Source organism: Saccostrea cucullata, unplaced genomic scaffold (assembly GCF_032062105.1).
Source record: "Saccostrea cucullata isolate Sc308-1 unplaced genomic scaffold, CSIRO_AGI_Scuc_v1 ctg503, whole genome shotgun sequence".
Classification (NCBI taxonomy): Eukaryota; Metazoa; Mollusca; class Bivalvia; order Ostreida; family Ostreidae; genus Saccostrea; species Saccostrea cuccullata.
The window spans coordinates 111,303-134,880 of record NW_026935642.1 but is presented as its reverse complement, the minus strand read 5'-3'; the positions used below and the strand labels follow the sequence as shown (position 1 = coordinate 134,880).

At 33.4% G+C, this 23,578-nt stretch overlaps 1 protein-coding gene across 7 annotated transcripts in view; it reads left to right on the top strand.

Moving 5' to 3' along the window:
• The first annotated feature begins 6,363 nt into the window (after window positions 1–6,363).
• The window catches only part of LOC134243468 (regulator of G-protein signaling 6-like), a 32,380-nt gene continuing 15,165 nt past the window's right edge, over window positions 6,364–23,578 (top strand). For 5 of the 7 annotated variants that reach the window (XM_062725729.1, XM_062725728.1, XM_062725733.1 and 2 more), the window contains exons 1-8: window positions 6,364–6,577; window positions 11,539–11,638; window positions 15,701–15,867; window positions 18,434–18,488; window positions 19,135–19,199; window positions 20,633–20,709; window positions 21,454–21,504; window positions 22,499–22,580. In XM_062725729.1, coding sequence (XP_062581713.1) covers window positions 6,509–6,577; window positions 11,539–11,638; window positions 15,701–15,867; window positions 18,434–18,488; window positions 19,135–19,199; window positions 20,633–20,709; window positions 21,454–21,504; window positions 22,499–22,580 — 666 coding nt within the window. In that variant the 5' untranslated portion in view covers window positions 6,364–6,508. The remainder of the gene's footprint in view (window positions 6,578–11,538; window positions 11,639–15,700; window positions 15,868–18,433; window positions 18,489–19,134; window positions 19,200–20,632; window positions 20,710–21,453; window positions 21,505–22,498; window positions 22,581–23,578) is intronic. The other 2 variants (XM_062725731.1, XM_062725730.1) reach the window with 1 other exon arrangement.

Below are 23,578 nucleotides of genomic sequence, written 5' to 3'. Positions count from 1 at the left end.
ATAAATTGTGAAAAAAATGTCAAACTAGTGCTAATTGTAACGGGGACCGTTACAGATGTTCCCCAAACGCTCCCCACCTCCCTTTTGCTGCCATATTCCCTGTAATCTCTATTAAATAAGAAATACTTTATGGAATTTAGACTTAATGAGTCTTCCAGAAAAATACAAAATATATTTAAAAATAGGCATTGCACGCGTGTTCATTTGCGTAACGACCATATTATCTTGTCTACACTATCTAAAATTTTAATATACTTAATATCAAAACATTTAATCCATAAGTATTAAAAAATACACTCATTCGAATGTATTTTTAATTTTACTCATTTTGCGTGCACACACGTGCAAGCACGTGCATAATGACTACACCTTCTTTTAGAAGTCCCTTATATATATCTATGTTCTAAATCCCATCCTGTTTCTTTGAAAAACAAAGGAGTTATAGCCATTTGAATTTTCAGCCAATCAGATTGCAGCACACATACATGCGCATGATTTCATAAATTTTTATCTTTATCGTATTGAAGGGTATCTAAATGAATGACTATATTTTAAAATTCCAAACATTTCGTCAAAAAACAAAGGAGATATAGCCATATAAAGTTTCAGCCAATCAGATTGCAGCACACGTACATGCGCGTGATTTCATGATTTTTCCTATATCATATTTTTAGGATATCCCAATGCATGACTATGTTTCAAATTTCAATGCATTTCGTCAAAAAACAAAGAAGATATAGCCATTTAAAGTTTCAGCCAATCGGATTGTAGCACGCACGCATGCGCATGCTTTCATGGAAATTTTTATATATCATGCTGTAGATCTTTATAATGTAGGACTATGCTCAAAATTTCAAAAGATTATGACAAGAAACAAGAAAGATATTTAGACTTTAGTTTCAGCCAATCAGAGCGAAGCGCACGTGCATGCGCGTGAGATCTTGTATTTTGACCATGCCATCTTGTCTATACTACTAATGTATCCTTATATTATGAGTTTCAAAAAAATTCTTCCAAAAAAAGAAAAGTTACAGTAATTTCCATTATATTGGTCATTTCTCGTGTTGCACGTGCGCGCTCTTGCAAGCACGTGCGCGCAAAATGACCTTCGTTCGGCAAATCTACATAACATGTCTACTGACCCTAAAAACATTTTACCTTAGTCGGATGTATAGTTTACAAGATCACTCGAGGACAAAATTTTCCCAGGAATAATAATAATAATAATAATAATAACTAGTGCTAATTGTAACGGGGACCGTTACAGATGTTCCCCAAACGCTCCCCAACTCCTTTTTGGTGCCATATTCCCTGTAAGCTTCATTAAATAAGACAATTTCTGTGCATTTTGACTTTAACAACGTTTTCTTAGAAGGATACCAATTATATTCAAATTTTAGCATTGCACCCGTGCGCATGTGAATGCATGTGCGTTATGATCATATCATCTTGTCTACACTATCTACATATTTTAATATACAATATATTAAAGCATTCAGTCCAAAAGTATGAAAAATCACTCTTTCAAGTGTATTTTTCATTTCACTCGTTCAAAATGCACGCACGTGCGTGCACGTGCATGATGACCATACCTTCTTGTAGGAGTGCCTTATATCTATCAATATTCTAAATTCCATCCTGTTCGGTTGAAAAACAAGGGAGTTATAGCCATTTCAAGTTTAAGCCAATCAGATTGCAGCACACGTGCATGCGCGTGATTTCATGATTTTTTCCTATATCATATTGTAGGATATCCTAATGCATGACATGTTTTAAATTTCAAAGCATTTCGTCAAAAAACAAAGTAGATATAGTAATTTAAAGTTTCAGCCAATCAGATTGCAGCACGCGGGCATGCGCATGTTTTCATGAAAATTCTTGTTAATATATCATACTGTAGATCTTCATAATGTAGGTCTATGTGCAAAATTTCAAAGGATTATGACAAGAAACAAGAAAGATATTGAGACTTTAGTTTCAGCCAATCAGAGCGAAGCGCACGTGCATGCGCGTGAGATCTTACTTTTTTGACCATGTCATTTTGTCTATACTTCTAACATATACCTATAAAATGAGTTTCAAAGCATTTCATCAATAATTTAAATAGTTACGTCTGTATCAATTATATTGGACATTTCTGGTGTTGCACGTGCGAGCTCCTCCAAGCACATGTGCATGCACATGCTTTCATGACAAACCTTATATTACAGGCTGTAGATCTCCCTCATATATGACTATGTTCAAAATTTCAAATGATTTTATCAAAAAACAAAAGAGATATTGAGACTTTCGTTGCAGCCAATCAGAGCGAAGCGCACGTGCATGCGCGTGCGATCTTGCTATTTTGACCATGTCATCTTGTGCATACTACTAATATATCCTTACATTATAAGTTTCAAAACATTTCGTCACAAAATAGAGAAGTTATGGTTATATCCATTATACATTGGTCATTTTAAGTTTTGCACGTGCGCGCTCTTGCAAGCACGTGCGCGCAAAATGACCTTGATTCCGCAAATCTACATAACATGCCTACTTACCCTAAAAAGGTTTTACCTAAGTCGGATGTGTTGTTTACAAGATCACTCGCGGACAAAATTTTCCCAGGAAGAAAAATAATAAGAATAATAATAATAAGAAACAGAGTAAAAACAATATGTTCCCCAACTTCGTTTGGGGAACATAACTAGTTCTAATTGTAACGGGGACCGTTACAGATGTTCCCCAAACGCTTCCCAACTCCCTTTTTGTGCCAATTTCCTTTAAAACTTTTTTAATATGCTGAGTATTGCAGGATTTCATGAAAGAATTTTAAAAGCTACAATGATATCAACTTTTTGTCATTTTAACGCATTGAACGCAAAAGCACGTGCATGCACATGCAAGGTGATAGAATCAATAAAAAGTCAAAAATATTAATGTTACCGTTCTTCAAATACATTGTTCATTTTAGGCATTGCGCATGCGCAAGTGCATGCAAGCACGTCCTCGCATTTCATTTTGATAGTAGTATCACGTAGGAATCCATTATACCTATCATATTCTAAATTTTATCCTCTTTTGTTGAGAAACAAGAAAGTTATAGGCATTTAAAGTTTCAGCCAATCAGATTACAGCACACGTGGATTCACGTGTTTTCAAGATAATTCTTATATATCAGGCTGTAGATCTTCATAATGTATGACTATGTTCAAATTTTCAAAGGATTATGACTTAAAACAAGAAAGATATTGAGACTTTAGTTTCAGCCAATCAGAGCGAAGAGCATGTGCATGCGCGTAAGATCTTCCTATTTTGAGCATGTCATCTTGTCTATACTACCAATATATCCATGCATTGTGAATTTCAAAAAAATCCGTCAGGAAATAGAAAAGTTACGGCTTTATCCATTATATTGGTAATTTCACATGTTGCACGCGCGCGCTCTTGCCAGCACACGTGCATGTACGTGCTTTCATCAAATTTCTTATATATCATGCTGTAGATCTTCATAATATGTGACTAAGTTCAAAATTGCAAAAGATTATGACTTAAAACAAGAAAGATATTGAGACTTCAGTTTCAGCCAATCAGAGGAAAGCGCACGTGCATGCGCGTGAGATCTTGCTTTATTGACCATGTCATCTTGTCTATATTACTAATATATCCTTACATTATGAGTTTCAAAACATTTCATCAAAAAATAGAAAAGTTACGGCAATATCCATTATATTGGCCATTTAACGTGTTGCACGTGCTCGCTCTTGCAAGCACGTGCGCGCGAAATGACCTTCGTTCGGCAAATCTACATAACATCCCTACTAACCCTAAAAAGGTTTTATCTAAGTCGGATGTGTAGTTTACAAGATCACTCGTGGACTAGATTTTCCCAGGAAGAAGAAAAATAATAATAATAATAATAAGAAACAGAGTAAAAACAATATGTTCCCCAACTTCGTTTGGGGAACATAATAATAATAATAAGAAACAGAGTAAAAACAATCTGTTCCCCAACTTCGTTTGGGGAACATAATAATAAGAAACAGAGTAAAAACAATATGTTCCCCAACTTCGTTTGGGGAACATAATAATAAAGGGGAAAAAGAAACCGAAGAATAATAGAAGGGTCTTCCGCTGAAGACGGAAGACCCTAATAAAGGTAAAAAAGAAACCGAAGAATAATAGAAGGGTCTTCCGCTGAAGACGGAAGACCCTAATAACTAGATACGATCTCGTTGCGAGCAACGAGTGGGTCTTCCGTCCGATTCTCGATGAGATGAGATAAGATTTTGATTGAGATTTTTATTTGGATATAATGATTATATTTTAAAGAAAACAATTTTGCTTTCGTAATGTGTAAAAAGATATTGAACATTACTCATAAATTCGACTTTTGGGCCCTTTTGGCCCCTTTATGAGGGGTCTGTCCTTTTTTTCTTCAAATCATCGTAAATCTCTCATGATTTTAAACACTTTTTGTTCAACAACTATTCAGAGATTCTTTTTCGTTTTCTAGTTATTTGCAAAAGAAATATTTAGGGGCCAATCTTTTAACTCCTTAATGGGGACGTTTAGCATAAAATTAAAAAGGTTGCATATTGTTCAGAACATGATTTTGAACATCTTTTGTTCAATATTACTTATCGAAATATTTTTCACTTTTGAGATATAAAGCGTCAAAGATTTAGCATTCTGGCCTCTTTTGGCCCCTAATTATGGTACATAAATAGGTTCATTCTACATTCTATATACATCAATATGTTCGAGATTCCACATTACATGCTATACACGTATGCGTAGTTTTCATAAACAAAACAGCATGGTAAGAGAGGGAAGCCCGGTAGGCCAGCTACATTGACAGAGTCGACCAAAACGAAAAACGAAACCCAAAATAGGGCTTGAAATTCAAAAGCAACTAGTGCTAATTGTAACGGGAACCGTTACAGATGTTCCCCAAACGCTCCCCAACTTCCTTCTCGTTCCATATTCCCTGTAAGTTTCATTAAAGAAGGTAAAATCTATGCATTTAAGACGTAAACAACGTTTTTCCAAAAGTATACCAAGTATTTCAAATTTAAGCAATGCAGGCGTGTGCATGTGATTGCATGAGCGTAATGACGATATCATCTTGTCTACACTATTTTACTCATTTGCACGTGCACGCACGTGCATGATGACCATACCTTCTTGTAGGAGTCCATTATGTCTGTCTATGTTCTTAATCCCATCCTGTTTGGTTGAAAAACAAGGGAGGTATAGCCATTTAAAGTTTAAGCCAATCCGATTGCAGCGCACGTGCATGCGCGTATTTTCATGACAATTATTATATATCATATTGTAGGACATCTTAAAGTATGCTTACGTTTTAAATTTCAAAGCATTTTGTAAAAAAACAGAAAAGATATTGAGGTTTTTGTTTCAGCCAATCAGAGCAAAGCGCACGTGCACGCACATGCATGCATATGAATGGTGACCATACCATCCTGTAGGAGTCCTTTATGTCTATCTATTTTGTAAATCCCATGCTGTTTGGTTGAAAACCAAGGGAGTTATACTCATTTAAAGTTTCAGCCAATCAGATTGCAGCGCACGCGCATGCGCGTGATTTCATGAAAAATTTTATATATCATATTGTAGTACATCCTAATGCATGTCTATGTTAGAAATTTCAAAGCATTTCATCATAAAACAAAAAAGATATTGAGATTTCTGTTTCAGCCAATCAGAGCAAAGCGCACGTGCATGCGCGTGAGTTCATGCAAATTTGACCATGTCATCTTATCTACACAACTTATATATCTTTATATAATGAGTTTCAAAACATTTTATCAAAAAATATAAAAGTTACAACCATATTAAATATATCAGTCATTTTACTCATTGCACGCGCCCGCACGTGCATGCGAATGCGCGCAAAATGACCTTCGTTCGGCACATCTACACAACATGCCTACTAACCCTAAAAAGGTTTTAACTTAGTTTGGTGAACAGTTTCTGAGAACACTTCCGGACAAAAAAGTACCGGAGAAGAAATAAGAAGAAAAAAGAATAATAATAATAATAATAATAATAATAAGAAACAGAGTAAAAACAATATGTTCCCCAACTTCGTTTGGGGAACATAATAATAATAAGAAACAGAGTAAAAACAATATGTTCCCCAACTTCGTTTGGGGAACATAATAAGCCCCGGGGTTGAATATCGGGGGGGGGGGGGTCCTGTCCACAAGTACCTGTGCCTAAAACAAATGAATTTATTTTTTTTTTTAATGAACACACAGAGAGAGAGAGAGAGAGAGAGAGAGAGAGAGAGAGAGAGAGAGAGAGAGAGAGAGAGAGAGAGAGACTCGACTAACTAGTAGAACGAGTTATCTAATACTTTATTATGCTTTTCTTCCTCGTTGATGGTAGCGGTCCAGATTCAGAAACAACTACTTACTTCCGCATTTTATCTCAATTAATCTTGTTTGATGAGATGCACAGACTCATTATAAACAATGACGATAATTAAAGGACTGGTCAGTCGACAATGACAGTTCACAGGGAAATGATGGCGGTGGAACAGGACTCCAAAACCAGACTATCTGTCTTCTCCAAGGTAAGGCTAGTCAATGTCACACTTTGACATTGAAGAATTATCGATTCGACCTGGAAAAAACATTTTATCGAGAAATTCTTTTCAGTTTCCATCTAGAAAATGGCATGTATTTCAGGAATGTCTGAAGTATACTGTGTCATGTAAACATATGACCTGCAACATCAACAAAGTTTACTAGGGTCATCCCTGGTTTACATCTTTCACATGTGTATTTATATATAAGTGTTGATTTCACTATTAATGGTTTGAGTAATACATTATTACACATTTTGTTGTAGATTTCTATGTATATCTTTATTTATCTCAAAACAAAAAATGAGGAAGTTAAATTCTTTACATATTAGCTGTACATAATATTTCCATGCATATGATATGAGTAAGAAGCACAAAAATAATCTGATAACTTATCCTTGTCCGGTTTGTATTGAATTTTCCATGCCGAGGATCTAACGAAGATTTTAAAAGAACATAAATCAGATAATAATGTCCTGTTAGTGTTACTTATCTTTTCCATTGATAATTTGTACACAATGAGCATTCTGACCAAATAAAAACAAACTTTGTTGACTTATTTTGTCAAGAGCTCCGAGAAAAATGATACTCAAGAGGAAATCCAGTTGATGCATTAACAATGTAGTTTATATCAAATACCATTGTTGATTTGTATTGAATGTTGCTTAAAAATCTGAAGATAATCTTGAGAATGATACAAGATAGTGGATACAGGATGTAAACAGTGATCTGGACATATTGTACAAATAGGAGTCTTGTCTTAAAAAAAGATCTTTTGATGCCAGCATAAGACAGTTCCTGTGTGATTTAATGTAAACTTCCCTGTCTCTTGTATGTTTTTATAGCTTTGTAATCATCCAACAAAATGTTACCTACTATTAAAATAAAAATGTTCTACTTTTAGCATTGTTTAAATGCATTATATAATAGTATAGTTAGAATAATCTAACTGTGTCTCGGTACAAGCCCTCACCACAGTTAGAATACCACCCATATACTCGTAATGTAGCAAAAAATTGCAGAATCGCACCGAAACGATTTTGAAGGATACAAACGGATTTGCACTGAAAATAACTTGCAAATTAATCATAACAAACCTTTTTGAGATTGCTTATGCCTTTTATCCCAAAAAAATAATCCATATAAATACGAAAATCCAATTCATTTTCTCAACGTTTTTCTCTCGATTCAAATTACCTCCATGTTTACATTCGGAACTCTCTAGATTGTTCCTAGTAAATGCACTATGCGAGTTATCGCCCGTGTTTCTTTCTGCTACATTACGAATACACGGAACGAATTCTATCGTTAAACCGGGTCCGTAGGACAATATCAATTTAACGATAGAACATTCTATCTAATAATAGTATTGTTTTAAGAAGTTATATGGCACTTGTTCTCACAGGAACACTTGAAGACACTCTATCAATGCATGTACCATTTTTCTTTTATGACAGTTTTTTTAATACTTTATCATGTTTATTCAATGGAAACATGATAACAGATAACTTAGTGGCAATTACATCCGCAGATGTCCCCCTATGATAACCCTCACTAGGGGTGCCAGGGGCTCCCTAGATTGGATAGTAAAATACATGTATTTGAAAGATGTAACAATATTTAAATAAATAGAGTATATAATCATGATAATCATGTTGTATATTGACAAAATACTTAATATACAGATACAGAGAGAAATTATACCTTTATGTTGCTGGGGGAACACACAAGAACATTTAATATGACAGTTAAAAAATGAAGAAAACATTTTCATTTAAAAACTTCTAACATTAAAGAGGTAAACTTGGTAGTCTATCTTGTGAAAATCTTTTTGAAACTTTAGACTGTCATTGACTGACAACGTTATTATTGTCCCATGAAATTTCTCTCCTTATTTTTATACATTGCTGAAAAAAATACATTTGGAAAGGGAAAACGAAATGAATGTAAGCGATTAAAAACAAAAATAAAAATCTTTGCATCCTTCCTTTGCTTCCTGTTCCAAATTTGTTTTCCGATTTGTAACATTGTTATTACATGCTTTATGGGAGCTTAGACCTCTAATTGTGTATGGATAATTTACAAAATTTGTACATCTTTTATTTGGTTATTGCTTGTCCTCAATATTGTTGGATATATCTGCCATAAGTAGTCTCGTGTGAAATAATGTTCTGTGTCCTATATTTGCTGTCCTACTGTCTTCATCGCATACATTCTGCTTGAAGTGAAACCACATGATAATCTGAAATGGCAATTTGCTCATTGAATTTTAGTGTCCATGTCAAGTTACTGGGAAGGGAGGTGGTGTTTGAGGAGTAATTGTTCAAATGCTGAGGTTTCTTATGACCCACAAGATGGTTGCAGTAATGTAGTACTAGGACATACCAGTATATATGTAAATGTATAATAATTTGTAACAGGGCAGCCCAGGCCATGATTTTTCGATGTATGCTATCTTCCCTCCAGGCCTAAAAACAGTCCAGTCCATCCATGTTCATCTGATCTGTTTATTGCACTGAATATGTCTTCCTTTGGAGATGTTTTATACATGTAGTAGTTTTGAGAAAACCTTTCTTCCCCTTGCAAAGACTGCTGTCTTTCCCATTTAGAGCTGCTTCATTTATACAGTCACCAAGGTGGACAAGTTTGGTCCTCTATAGGGGTTGTAGAGGAACACCATATTTTTTTAAAGTCATATGAAATTCCAAGACAAGTCAATTTTTTTCTCATAACTGCTACATGTTAGGTCACCATTACATCTGTCAGTATAATTTATCCCTCAAAGCTTTGGGAATAGCTGTTACTTTAGTCTTTAAATCATTATAGTTTTCATTTCCTTTCTATGGAACTGAGTTTACTCTCAGTTTGAACAAGTTTTGAAGGAAATACATTGCTATGTAATGTTGATTATATAATATCTAATAATTTATTAAAACTATTAGGCTATGGTTTTACATTGTCAAATCTGTGTGGTTGAGTGTTGTTTCTACATAAGATGTACTGTAATGCAGCTGTAAAGGATTGTTTGTTCAACATCCCCTCAAGAATTTTTTACTCATTTTGAGATGCCTCCACATGCCATGGAAGGCTGAAAATGAAGACTTTTACTTGTCACTTACAGCCCTTTGAATTTTCTCTCTTACCAGCAGCATAACTGAGAAATTTCAGAAATATTGTGCTACTCACAGCATTTTTGAGAAGTTGTATATCTGAATATGATCATTTTTTTTAAACTGAGCAGCTTACTGACAAAGAAGTTGATCTGACAGAGATTTCAACATCCTATTGTTTTAAGCCAGAATCTGTATATCCTATGTTTCTTACAATAATCTTATTACCAAATAAAACCTGTCATTGGGTTACACTTTGAATGACAAATTTCATACCAATTAATGCTAATCATTGGTTTTCAAACTAAATTTTTAATACAGGTTACTCTATCCTCCTGATGAATACATAGGGCTTGGGTTGAGTGTGACTAGGCCACAGAGGGTGCTTTCTTCTCCTAGGCATCTGATCCCACCTTTGATGTTCCAGGGGTCCAGGTTTTTGCCCCATTAACTATTTATTTTGTTTACTAGATTTACAAGATTGATCGGTGTTTGTTTTCTGTATACTTTACATTCTTTGTAGGATTATCACCCTCTCTCTTTCGAGGTCTTGTATTTGGAATGCAATAAAAGCCATTAAAACTACTTATGAATTTCAGTAAAAGATAGGTACTGTACAGGCATTGTTACTTGTGGACAGATCTCTAGATTTAACACACCAGACTCTGATGACAAAATACAATCTTTGAGTTGGCTGACAGATAGTAGACATGCTTTTATGAAGTGTGACCTAGATTTTAGTGAAGTTTTATACAAGTGTATTTAATCCTTGTTAGCTGATGGGCTTGTAACACAAAGGAAATCCTCAGGATGAAGATTTAAATGGGTTAAATTTCACAGAAGGGATTTTTAAATGTATCTAAGAATCCGATGAAATATTTTAACTGTACAATATATTATTATGACTTAATATCTAGTATTGGGGAATTCCAATCATTTTGTTGACATGGGCTGAATCGTTAAAGTATTGATAGCCATTGAAGATTTTTAATTTGTCAGATAAATAAATAAAGTACCAACTGTCGACAGTAATATTTGTTTCCTGATATAAGGGCATTAAAAACCTGCGTAGATGATGTTTTACACATAATAGTCATTTTATGTACATGGACACGTACTTGATATGTTGATAAATATATGGATTTTTTGTGAATGCTATGAAATATTTCAATTCCCTTAACTGCTGTGTGCTGGATTAATTTGCTTATACAACCTGAATTTTTGTGTGTTATATAATTGCAAAAAAAAGCCTCTGTGAGAAAATGACATTACTATTACTGAGTAGACAAAAACTCGTAAGCTTATTGTGGTTAATTAAGAAGAAACAGCTATAGTGTATAATACCACATACTACCATCATAAATCTTACTGAAGATGGAGAATCGTCATATAAAACCTCCAAAGACTTTGTTTGTTAATAAGGTAAATCTTAGTATACTTACCCGGTACTAAGCAAAGTTTGTGTAATTTGTACACCACTAAACACTGATAAGCAAAGGAAAACTTGTATGTAAAATGTCACACATTTTGCTATAAGAGAATTTTTAAAAAATATACAGATTATATTCAGGTATAAATGATGTAACTCAAAACATATATGTCCTGCATATATTGAATTGACAATTTAATTTATTAAATGAAATTTCTGTAGGTCTGTTTGTTTGTATGTTTTTTGAAATATATGCCATTGCATGTACATACCGTATACATGTATACTTGAAGAAACTGCTGATTGTTATTCAGAGAAACTTATAACAGCATTGTTTATGTGTACAATAAAGGATTTTTAACTTGGACTATAAGAGATGCAGAAACTTATTTATTTCTGTATAATTTTAGATGGAGAAGATGATAGTTGCCATGGCAAAGTCAGACAACGATGGCATTGTTATGAGGACAAAGAAAAATCTATTTAGTGACCAAATTCAATCCTTCTCAGGTAGGGTCAGTCATCTAAAGCACAAGTATTGGAAGAATGAAATGAAAAAAAAATCTTTAGAAGGCAAGGCTCCATTAGAAAAATGAACTGTTTTTGCCTGGGGGTTTTTCACAGTAAAAGCAGGCATTGTTAATTTGGGTCTGTATATCTGTCTGTTACAAGTCTCTGCAAGATATCTTGAAAAGTCTTTTTAACTTTTACATTGAAAATTATAACTACATGTACTTACAAAAAATCTGTATTGATTTTGAGGTCAAAAGGTGAATGACCAAGTTCAGAAATTCATACAGTCTTGTTCAGTATGAACACAGATACATGTATAGAGATTTAAGCTTTTTTGGATCATGCCTATTTTATAATAATTCTTGGTATAAATTTTATGGTTGCAAAAACTACTTACTGTAAACCAACTTTGATTTGGGACAACTTTATTTCGTGATTTACCAGGGGTAAAACTAGTTCGCAGACACAGAGACTTGAAGGACAGGTTTGCAACGAGAAATATTCATGATGTAGTGCATATTAAAGTACAAAATAAGGAAAGGGGCATGTTGATCCCAGATTTAAAATGAAACATAGGTAATCAGAGATTACAGAGTTCACCTCAACGAATGTTGTCTTTAAGTAAGGCAAAGTCACACAATAAGCCAACAAAAAGTGTACATTCATTTATGCAGTTTTGATCTGATACTTTGGAATAGACCTATATAAAAACTTCAAATTAGTTCTTTGTCACAAAAATGTGATTAAAATCCAGCATCTGTAGCAAGTTTGAGAGTTTTCATCCCTTGATGCATCATTTGGGCAAGTTTGGTTTATATAAGCCTTATAGTTTCTTGGTAATAGAACTGCACCCATAACTTTTACCTGGTACATTATCTGAAAGATGTATGTTGAATTCAGCATCTAGAGCAAATCCATTAGTGTGCATCCTAAGATGTATCATCCATGCAAGTTTGAACAACATAGGGCTAATAGTTACTAAGAAATGAAACTTGCATGAAAATTTAACCTCTTCACTCATCCAAAAAAATGTAAGTCAGATTCAGCATCCGAAGCAAGCCTGGTAGAATGCAACCTTAGACGTATCGTCCATGCAGGTTTGGTCATTATAGGGCTCATAGTATCTTGGAAATGAAACCTGCACCAAAAACTTTAACCTAATCACTCAACTGGAAAATGTAGGTCACATTCAGCATCCAAAGCAGGCCTGGTAATACGCATCCTTAGATGTATCATCCATGCAAGTTTGGTCAACATAGGGCTTATAGTTACTTGGAGATGAAACCTTCACCAAAAACATTGACTTGTTCACTCAACCGGAAAATGTAGGTCACATTCAGCATCCGAAGCACATCTAGTATGCATGCATCCTAAGATGTACCATCCATGCAAGTTTGGTCATTATAGGGCTCAAAGTATCTTGGAAATGAAACCTGCACCAAAAACATTAACCTGTTCACTCAACCAGAAAATGTAGGTCACATTCAGCATCCGAAGCAAGCCTGGTAATGTGCATTCTTAGATGTATCATACATGCAAGTTTGGTCAACATAGGACTTATAGTTACTTGGAGATAAGACCTGCATCAAAAACATTAACCTGTTCACTCAACCGGAAAATGTAGGTCAGTTTCAGCATCCGAAGCAAGTCTAGTAGTGTACATCCTTAGATGTATCATCTGTGCAAGTTTGGTCAACATAGGGCTTATAGTTACTCGAAAATGAGACCTACACCCAAAACTGCACCAAAAATGTTAACCTGCTCCAAAAACATTAACCTGGTCATTCCTTTGCTGAAATTGCAGCATCTGAAACTTTGACTGGTACAATGAAACACATTAGAAACATCTTCCATGCATGTCTAATCAATATAGGACATAGAAGTACTTAAAAAGAAAACTGCTCCAAAAAACTTAACCTTAGCCCGGGACGCCGACACCGACGCCGAGGGTATTACATAAGCTCCCCCAACTTCGTTGAGGTGAGCTAAAAATGGAAAGATGGAGGGGGTTCCATCCTGAAAGTGCCTGTGCAAATTGTTTCCGGTTTAATATGTATTTAATTAAATATACATGTATTTGATAAACTTCAGATTTAAGTGGGGACATAAATTTCCTAAATTAGCCTGTAATGATTATCAATCATGTGATACTACTTCACTTTACATAGTACCATCATTAGTACATGTATCCTCAACTTCAAATTGAGTCTATAATAATTAATCATAGATTGTTTATGTATCAAAGAGTGTGTATATGTGCTTATGTGAATGAGGATTAACTATTTTCCAGTTACCTTCTTTTAAAACAGTCTCCTTTAATTTTATAATTGTCATTGAGCCTTTTGGGTGAAAAAAAATAACTGTTATACATGTTTCTTCATCATTTGTAGTGAATTCAAGATCTCAAGACAATAAACTGAGAAAAAACTTAATTAAATCAAACTTATAATTCCTATTTAATATATAATGTTTTAGATTCAAATTTATGAAAATGAAGGATTGTTTATAATTTAGATTCCAGCACTTGGTGAAAAATGTGTTTGATAATTAAAATTATTACAAAAGTTTTATCTAGTTTGAAATATTTAATGATCAGGTCTATTCTCAGCTTATGGTCTTAATACCTGGTTTTACTTTCCTCACCTCATTGAAAGATGAACTTGTAAAGAAATATTTTTTGAAAATTATGTAACAGGACAAAATTATAAAATTATGTGTATCTCTTCAAAGAGTAAATAGTATCTTGCCCTGTAATTTGACTCAGGCTAATTATATACGTAATGACTGTGACTTTCCCCAGTAACATACATGTATTAATTTACAACGATTTCTCTCTGTGGAACATCTGAAATCTCCTCCTATCCCACTCTTGTCACTGATAATGCTAGTAATACATTTTATAGCTTCTTCAATAGCTGTAGCCGGCTATTTTTCTTCCTTCTCACCTCTGTAGTAATTTGAGTTCTGTTTGACGTCAGAAGGCTCAATCAATTCTCAGTCAGTGGCAGATTATCATCAGTGGGGCTAAATATAGATCTGACATTACACCTATAATCAGCCTGATCCCGTAAATTAAATGTATCAGTTCGTACCTTGACCAGGTGTAGCATCAATATCACATCGGAACAATATACAGGTAAATGCTGCTGGAACAAGTCAGTAATTAATAATAAAAAGAAAATATCTATGTCTGCAAAAGACATTTAATTCTGAGGGAGGGATAGCAACAATAATGTAGGGCTCCTTTCTGATTTTAATACCCCCCCCCCCTTTAAAATCCTGAAATTCCTGCCCAAGCTATAAGCAATGGAGAAACACTGGAAGCTGATATTTGGTACAGAGATTGTTTTGATACAAGGCTAATTCATTACCTTAATGCAAGAACATCCATGCAGGTTCATGGTCACTGGAAGAAAAAGCATGAAATTCTTGTCTGAACGATAACTTTGTAATGATTTGGTATTTTTAAGCCAAAAAAAATGCACACTTTCTGCTTGCTCTGTTTAATCCTTAACTATAGTCTATAGCATTATGGTCTTGCATAATAAAGTGAAATTAAAGTTATCCTGAATAAACAAAGATTTACAGTAGATGATGTTTATGAACAAAAGAAGAGGTGAAGCCTAAAAAAAAAAAGAAATGCAAAAGATGCAAGATGTGTATATGTTCATCCCACATGACAGTCTTTTTTATTGATAATCTTTGCTTAAAGGGTTTTCACCAAATAGACACAAATGTCCTTTTTGTGAACAAATATGCCATTATAATAGAATGTTTTAAAAATAGTTCAATTAAATTGCAAGAGAACAATCTGAGCATTGTGAATGTTTTACTAATTATCATGATGGCATGGATTTATTTCATGATGACACAAAATGTTGTCATTGTGTGACATATACTCCATTTTTTTCTTCATTATTACCCCGGTATCAATTGACAATGAAATTATGTTTTCTACTAACATTTGTTAAAGAACTAACTATTCAAGACTTTAACTTGATTTGTTTAATGTTTATGCTACTTCTGCTGTGTTTTAATGTTTTTCTTGTTTTATTGCAGGCTGTGATATTGTGGACTGGTTAAAGAGAAAGTACAATATATCTGATGTCAAGGAAGCGTGTTACCTAGCAACCAATTTATGTCAATATGGCTATATATACCCAATAGACTTTAAACTCTCAAGTTACATTGTGAAATATGACAGATCTGCAGAATATAGGTTCCAGGTAAACAAGATTTTAATCCAAAATTTATCAAAATGAATACCGGTAATCATTTTACCATCTTTGTCATGCAGGTTTATTCCCCCCCCCCCCCTTAAGCACTTATGTTCAAATTTATGTACAAACTTTGTTTTTTACCCTGAAAGGAAAAAAAAATGCCTCTTTTTTTTTTACACAACTTGGTTAAGGATTCCCATATTTTCAGTCACCTATGCAGACATCTTAGTAAAACAATCAGGTGTCGACACTTTAAGACATGAATTTGCATGAATACATGTGAACACCATCTGTCTTTTTTCATACATGCTCAAATAGTTCTGCATCCTGGCCTGTGAGACTGTGAATAATATTATGATACACAAATAATGTTGCTGTAATATCTCTCATGGAATTAACGAGGCCGAGTCTAATTAATTCTACTTAGGATTTTGATAATTTTCCGTTAATTAAATTTTGCTGTTATATTTGTTACGATTTTAAAATCGAACGTTTACCACGCCGATTTCCTAGGGGAGCATCTCAAGAGTTGTCAAATTTTAATATTAGACCCTATGGGAATTTGCTGGAAAAGTGCAAATTTATCACATTTTTTCAATATTTTTTGTATTTCTGCCCTAGAGATTTCTTTTTTAGTCAAGTTGGTGAAGTTATTGTAAAAAGTCACCAAATTGTGAAATTTTTAAAAAAGTTGACCATCTAGGCTGGTCTTGGAATAAATAACAAAGTTTATTTTTTCAATGCCCTCTACCTCTGAAATTGCCAAATTGTGATATAAATACATATCGGTGTAGATGAATTATTGGCACAGATGAATTTATTTGGTAAAAAATATAAATATGTAGATTGCTGTTATATTTCTTTTGATGTTCTGTCATAAGTTTTTAGTATTATATCCATGGACGTCTTGAACATACAAGCGAGTCATGTCTCATTCTTTGGTGTCATGCATTGCTTACAAAATTGGAAAACAGTGATGTTGTTAGAGCTATTTCAGCATTTTTAGCTCTCCTGGTCAGAGACCAGAAGAGCTTATGCGATAGTAATGCGTCCGTCGTCCGTCCGTCTAATTTCAATATAACTTGGCACACAAGTGTCCGTATATCGGTTTTTGATTTCTGTCTGTAAACAATTTTTCAAAATGCTACTCCTCCCAAAGTTTTGGTCTGAACTCAATATAACTAGGCACACAGGTAGACTGAACTAAGATACATAATTCTTTTTATAACTTGGTTTTTGTGTATCGATTTCGATGAACAGTGTTGCACGTGGTTACTAAAAATAGAAATTTCTGTGAAATTCTTTCAAAATGCTACTCCTCCTACAGTTTTGGTCTAATTTCAATATAACTTGGCACACAAGTAGACTTCACTAAGATGCATAATTCTTTTATCGGTTTTTGATTTCGATGAACAGTGTTGATGTGGTTAAACACCTACAGTTTTGGACTGATTTCAATATAACTTGGCGCAAAAGTAGACTACACTAAGAAACATAATTCTGTGTATCGTTTTTTGATTTTGATGAATGTTGTTGCCGTGGTTACTAAAAATAGAAATTTTCGTGACATCTCCTATTTTGCCGTGGCACACAAGTTACATTAAAAATAGATCTGTTTTTGATTTCTATTTCTGTGAAATTTCTGTGAAATTCTTTCTAAACGCTACTCCTCCTACAGTTTTGGTCCGATTTCAATATAAATTGACACACAAGTAGACTACACTAATATACATAATTCTGTTTATCGGTTTTTGATTTCGATGAATGGTGGTGCCGTGGTTAATATAACTTGGCACACAAATAGAAATTTCTGTGTAGATTTTGATTGTTGCCTTGGTTACTTGTGAAAACGCTACTCCTCCTACTGTTTTGGTCTGATTTCAATATAACTTGGCACACAAGTAGACTACACTAAGATATCGGTTTTTGATTTCGATGAACGTTGTTGCCATGGTTACTAAAAATAGAAATTTCTGTGAAATTCTTTCAAAATGCTACTCCTCCTAGGCTACAGTTTTGGTCTGATTTCAGTATAATTTGGTACACAAGTAGACTACACTAAGATGCATAATTCTGTATATCGGTTTTTGATTTCGATGAACGATGTTGCCGTGGTTACTAAAAATAGAAATTTCTGTGAAATTCTCTCAAAATGCTACTCCAAATACAGTTTTTGTCTGATTATATTATTATGTGGCATGCAAGTAGACTACACTAAGAACTTAAAAAGACTTAATCAAGGATCATTATTCTATTTATTGTTGTTGTAAATTCCCAACTGCTTAAGTACTTTTCTCTCCCGTTGCTATAAGTACAAACCAGTAGAGCTTCAGCCTCGACAGAGACTTCTGGTTTCCTAATAATCGTCGTAATATCCCATTTTCAGACCAGAAAGCATTATAGATAATGTTAATTTTGTATTGAAATTACAATATTTGCTGCAGGTGTACTGTTGCACATGCAACTGCATGAAATCAAAAAGCTTCGCATTTAATTTGTGAGAAGTTTATAGAGCTGTGCACTGTGTACATCCCAAACAAAACATGAAAACTATGAATTTTTCTTTACACAGGCTCCATATTTCTGGCCATTCCGTAAAGATGGGACAGCAGATAGCATCAAATATGGTAATGTATCAAAGGTGTTACTCAGAAAACAAAGTACAGTAAAACACACTTATAGCGAACAAGCTTTTTTGGAATTAAGGCTTAAATAATTAAAGCTAAGTTATTTTCAATCCCTGTGTGGTTAAAATTAAACATATACTAAAATAAACTAACAGATATAACAAATTACATTTATAATGAAGCAAGATTGCTGGTCCCTGATACTTTGTTATGTGTGTTTTATTCTACGTGTAACTTCAATTTTGAAGAAATATATAGGTACATGTATTACTTTAAATAATCTATTGAGATATAAATATGGGTTAGTCTCCAATATGTATTTATATAACAATAGATCATGTAGAATTTTAAAAATGACATGTTATTTTTTATGTTAATATGTGAAACTGAACTACATGAATAATAAACATCTTACTAGAAATTGTATTTTAAACCCCTGAAATTATTTTTTCAAACCTCGATGGAATAAATGAAATGCTTTGCACACATCAAGCCCTTAAATTTATGACAAACAAAAAATTTGTAGACGTATGATTAACCTGTCTTGATACAGTACTAGATGCTTTGTTCAAATAGTGTTGTCTAGGGGAAATGTTTCAAATAAATATTATGCTTTTTCAAACTAATATACTTGTTTTCTTTACAGCAATCTATCTACAGAAAAGAAGTTTAAGAAATAAACAGAAACATGGATTAGAACCTTATGAACAGGTCTGTAAAATGGAAACACCCCAACCCCTCAAAAAAAAAAAACAGCGGAAGACTTCAAGAAGATTAGTAGCAACATGTTTCTGTCAAAGTGAACAAACAGCTTTTTTCAATTGCCTTTTTTTTAAATATAGAAGTAAAAACACCATATTAAAGATGACATTTCATTTTATCTCTGTAAAACTGATTGAAGTATTTTTAATCTGTTCTAAATGATTTCAAGTAGTTAATTGTGATTGTTCTTGATTGAAGAGTACATGCAGTTATAATTAATTAGTTGTATCTTGGATTTGAGCTAAATTTCCTGGATCCTAGATGTATAAATAGTCACCTGGTACCTAACACTTCATGCTGTTCTATCATTGATAAAACCAACTAGGCCATATTAATTAAATTCATAGTATTTTGATACGTTAATTATAAGGTATATTAGATAAAAAAGTTGCAGTCAATAGGTAAACATTTCAGATAAATGTTTTTCGCATAATTTATTTACTTATAATTAAATACTTTTAAAATGTATGTGTGGATCAAGGAAGTTGAGATACTGTGACACGATATTTGTCAGGTTCCTGTGGGTGCTTGATCAATAGGAAGTTTACCATTACATGAATGAATACATGTACATACAGTACTTATGTAGGCGTGATAGTACCACTTTGTCCAAAAATGAAAGTAGATGAGATGGGCAATTAAACAGTTCTAAGAACCCAGACTTTGTCTGTACTTTTATAATGATCTGAGCCCAGTACACTGTAGTACTTGTGTGTACAGAGATTATGAATCACTTATTTTAGAAATCTGAATTTTTTTCCTTTCTTGTGAATACATGTTATGATTCCCAAGACAGAAAATATTTGTATTTGTAAAGATATACAAGCTGGGTGTTGATACTGCTGAACAATTTATTTGATAGAAATACTGTAAATATATAATAAGTGAATACACTTATGCATTTCTAAAAGTTTAGGCTGTGTAAAATAAGACATTCTGTTCGTAAGAAACCTTGTCAGCATGGGCATGCAATAACAAAGAACCATAGGAAAAATTGTGAAGTCTACTGTTTTCTGGGCTTAATACATGTTCATGTAGTAGGACTAATAGTTCATGATTAAATTGAAAAACAGCAAAGAAAGACTAAATTTTTATTGGATGACGGATAAGATTTCAATTAAATGGTTGATTCTGATATTATCATTAACAAATTTATTTCATATATTGCAGAAGTTTGCAAAATGCAACATTCACAAATTAAAATTACTGGCTATCTTTAAAAGATGAATACATTTTATCAAATATATATGTATTGTATATTGCAAATTGTTGTTCCTGCAGTTAGTGTTTTTCAGAAATTTATTACTTGCATAAAGTAGTGAATACCCGGTACTGTAAATTTATGTCACCCTTTAAATAAGCTTTTGTACATTGTATTTTAGGAGGCATTTGACAAACTACTGAAGGTGTTTGCCGATAAGAAAGAATTTATAGAGAAGCAAGCAAAAGAACAAGTCAGGTAAATCTGATACATTGTATTTTGTTTTGTCAACCTAACTCACAGGTCAATCCCAAGGGCTATATATGGAGCTAAAATGTTACTAGTATGTATTTCCGAATTTACCCCAGAATTGAAAAAAAACACTTTGTGTAATGTATTATTAATAAACTCTCAGAGGGGAAAAAATACTGATTATTGACAAAAATATTCCAGTTTAATAATAATTGCTTAGTTTTAAATAAAATATATCAAATCCAGGTTTCTTAAAAGGACATGATTGATTAAACATTATTTAGAAAAATTAAAGTTCTTCATTGAAAAAAACTTTGCGAAAAATTCTTTTGCATCATTTGATAAAAGAACATAAAAATCAAAGGTCCACAGGCAATTTACAATACATAAAAAGTAATTCAAACACAAGCAGTACTGTAGATTCCTAAGTATATGCATGGAATTAATTATTGCATAATTTCGCGAGAAGCACTTCACGGGAAATAAAATTACTCGCCTTTATTTTTATGGTGCTTAAATCTACGTAAAATCTCTTGACCAACTGTCCATTCGTGAATTATTATTCTCGTGATTTGACATTGAAGGGTCCATTCACGATAATAAGTACTCGCGAAAAATAAGGAATCTACAGTAGTAAATAAAAGACATTGCAGTCAAAGAAAATCACACACAAATATTTATAGAAATAAAATCATGGAATTGGCAGTATATGTATGCATGCTGCTACAAATGGCTGTGGATGTTTTCCAGAATGACCAAAGCAGGGTTATATTTTCATGGCCATCAAGCAGCTTCTGTTAGGTGAGCAATGCAGGCCTGCAGGCCACACCATGTGCTCTCAATTCTCAATCTCCACTTTCTTTTTTTTCATATCAAAACATACAGGCATAGGAAACCATACAATTTTTGGATCTTGTTATTTTTTTCAGCTTTTAGTAGAATATATGCATAGTACATGTTCATTGTTCATATAGCTAGCATTGGTTTAACTGTTATAGAGTTTTTTTTATTTGGCATCATCAAAACTTGAAATTATATATAATCAGTGATTTTTTTTAAAAACTCAAAAAGCAAATTTTGAAAATATATGAGAATTGATAAACTTGGTCTAATTGGTTAATAATCCTGAATGTATTAAAGGTTTAAAAATGGTCGTGAACTCAGGTATAGGGATTCATGACATTTGCACCATTATAGATCATGTACTTGTTTCTTGAGATCTTGACCCTTGGCAGTATATTGCAGGTATATACATAAATACTGCTTGAATGAGAGGTGATATTGGCTAACCTTTTTCAGTAATTTTCTGATGATTGTAATCTAAATCATTTATTTACCATTGTTTACATAAATATTCCCACATAATTTATATCACATTAAAATGTCACACCATGTAATCAAATTCACTGCACAATTAATCTTAAGATGCCATACTTAATTGAATACAAAAATTTCTCTTTATTTTCAGAAAAAAATTCTATAACCAAATGTTTTTAAAAAAATCATCATAACACTAATTGAACATTAATTGTTGCATTTAATAGCCAATGCAATACCAATACTTTTAAAACTAATGTTTGTGTATGTAAAAAAAAACTTTTGTATGAATTTTATTTTTTAAAAAAGCACATTTTTCAGTTTCTGTATTTTTGTTTATTTTGAAGATTATTCTATGATATTCAAAAGTGTCTGATTCTTGCTTTCAATTTTACTTTAATTCTATTGAAGGTTTTGTTGTTTAAACAAAAAATGCTGTTTTGAAAAAAATTCATTCAAAGATATATTTTTTTTCTAGTGAAGCAAAGAGGCAGCGAAGAACAGAGAAGGTGTTGTTAGATCTGCAGGAGAAGGCATTCTGGAGAGTTCATCGACCTCCGGTAATTATTTACTGTGAAATCACTATAATTCGTGGGGGGCTCATTTTTAGGTCACCTGAGTCACTCAGGTGACCTATTGCTATCCGTTTTCGTCCGTCGTCGTGCGTTGTGTGTCGTGTGTTAACATTTGAACATTTTCAGCTTCTTCTCTGAAACCACTGCACCAATTTTAACCAAATTTGGTATACAGCATCTATGGGTGAAGGGGAACAAAAAATATGAATTTTTTGGTCCCTGCCCCAGGCTGCCCCCCTGAGGCCTGAGGGGTGGGGCAATAACCACTGAAATTAATGAAATCTTTACAAATCTTCTTCTTTACTCCTGGACATCAAGCAGTCAAACTGTTGGCATGAATGTAATGAGCATTGAGTCCTCTACTAAAATTGTGAAATTCATGGCCCCAGCATCAGGGATTCCAGTGCTAGGGCAGGGCTATATAGACTATATAGTGAAAATGCATTATTTCTTTGAAAATCTTCTTCTCTTTTCCTGGGTATTAAATAAACCAACTAAGTAAATAGTTATGATGAGCAAGAGTGCCTCTACCAAATTTGTGAATTTTATGGCCCCAGGGTCAGGGGTTTTGGTGTTAGGGCAGGGTTCTATTGATTATATAGTGAAAATGTATTAAATCTTTGAATACCTTCTTCTCTGCTTCTGGGTATTGAATAAAACAACTAAGTACATAGTTATGATGAGCAAGAGTGCCTCTACCAAAATTTTGAATTTTATGGCCCCTGGGTGAGGAGTTCTGGTGTTAGGGTGGGACTCTATTGATTATATAGTGAAAATGCATTAAATCTTTTAATATCTTCTTCTCTGCTTCTGGGTAATAAGCAGATGAACTACCAATATGGTTATGATGAGCATGGGCCCATCTTCCAGAATTGTGAATTTTAAGGCCCTGGGTCAGAGGTACCATAGAGGGGGGACTCTACTTATATACTGGAAATGAAGTAATTGTTTGAAATCTGCTCCTTAGTATTAATCAAACCTTT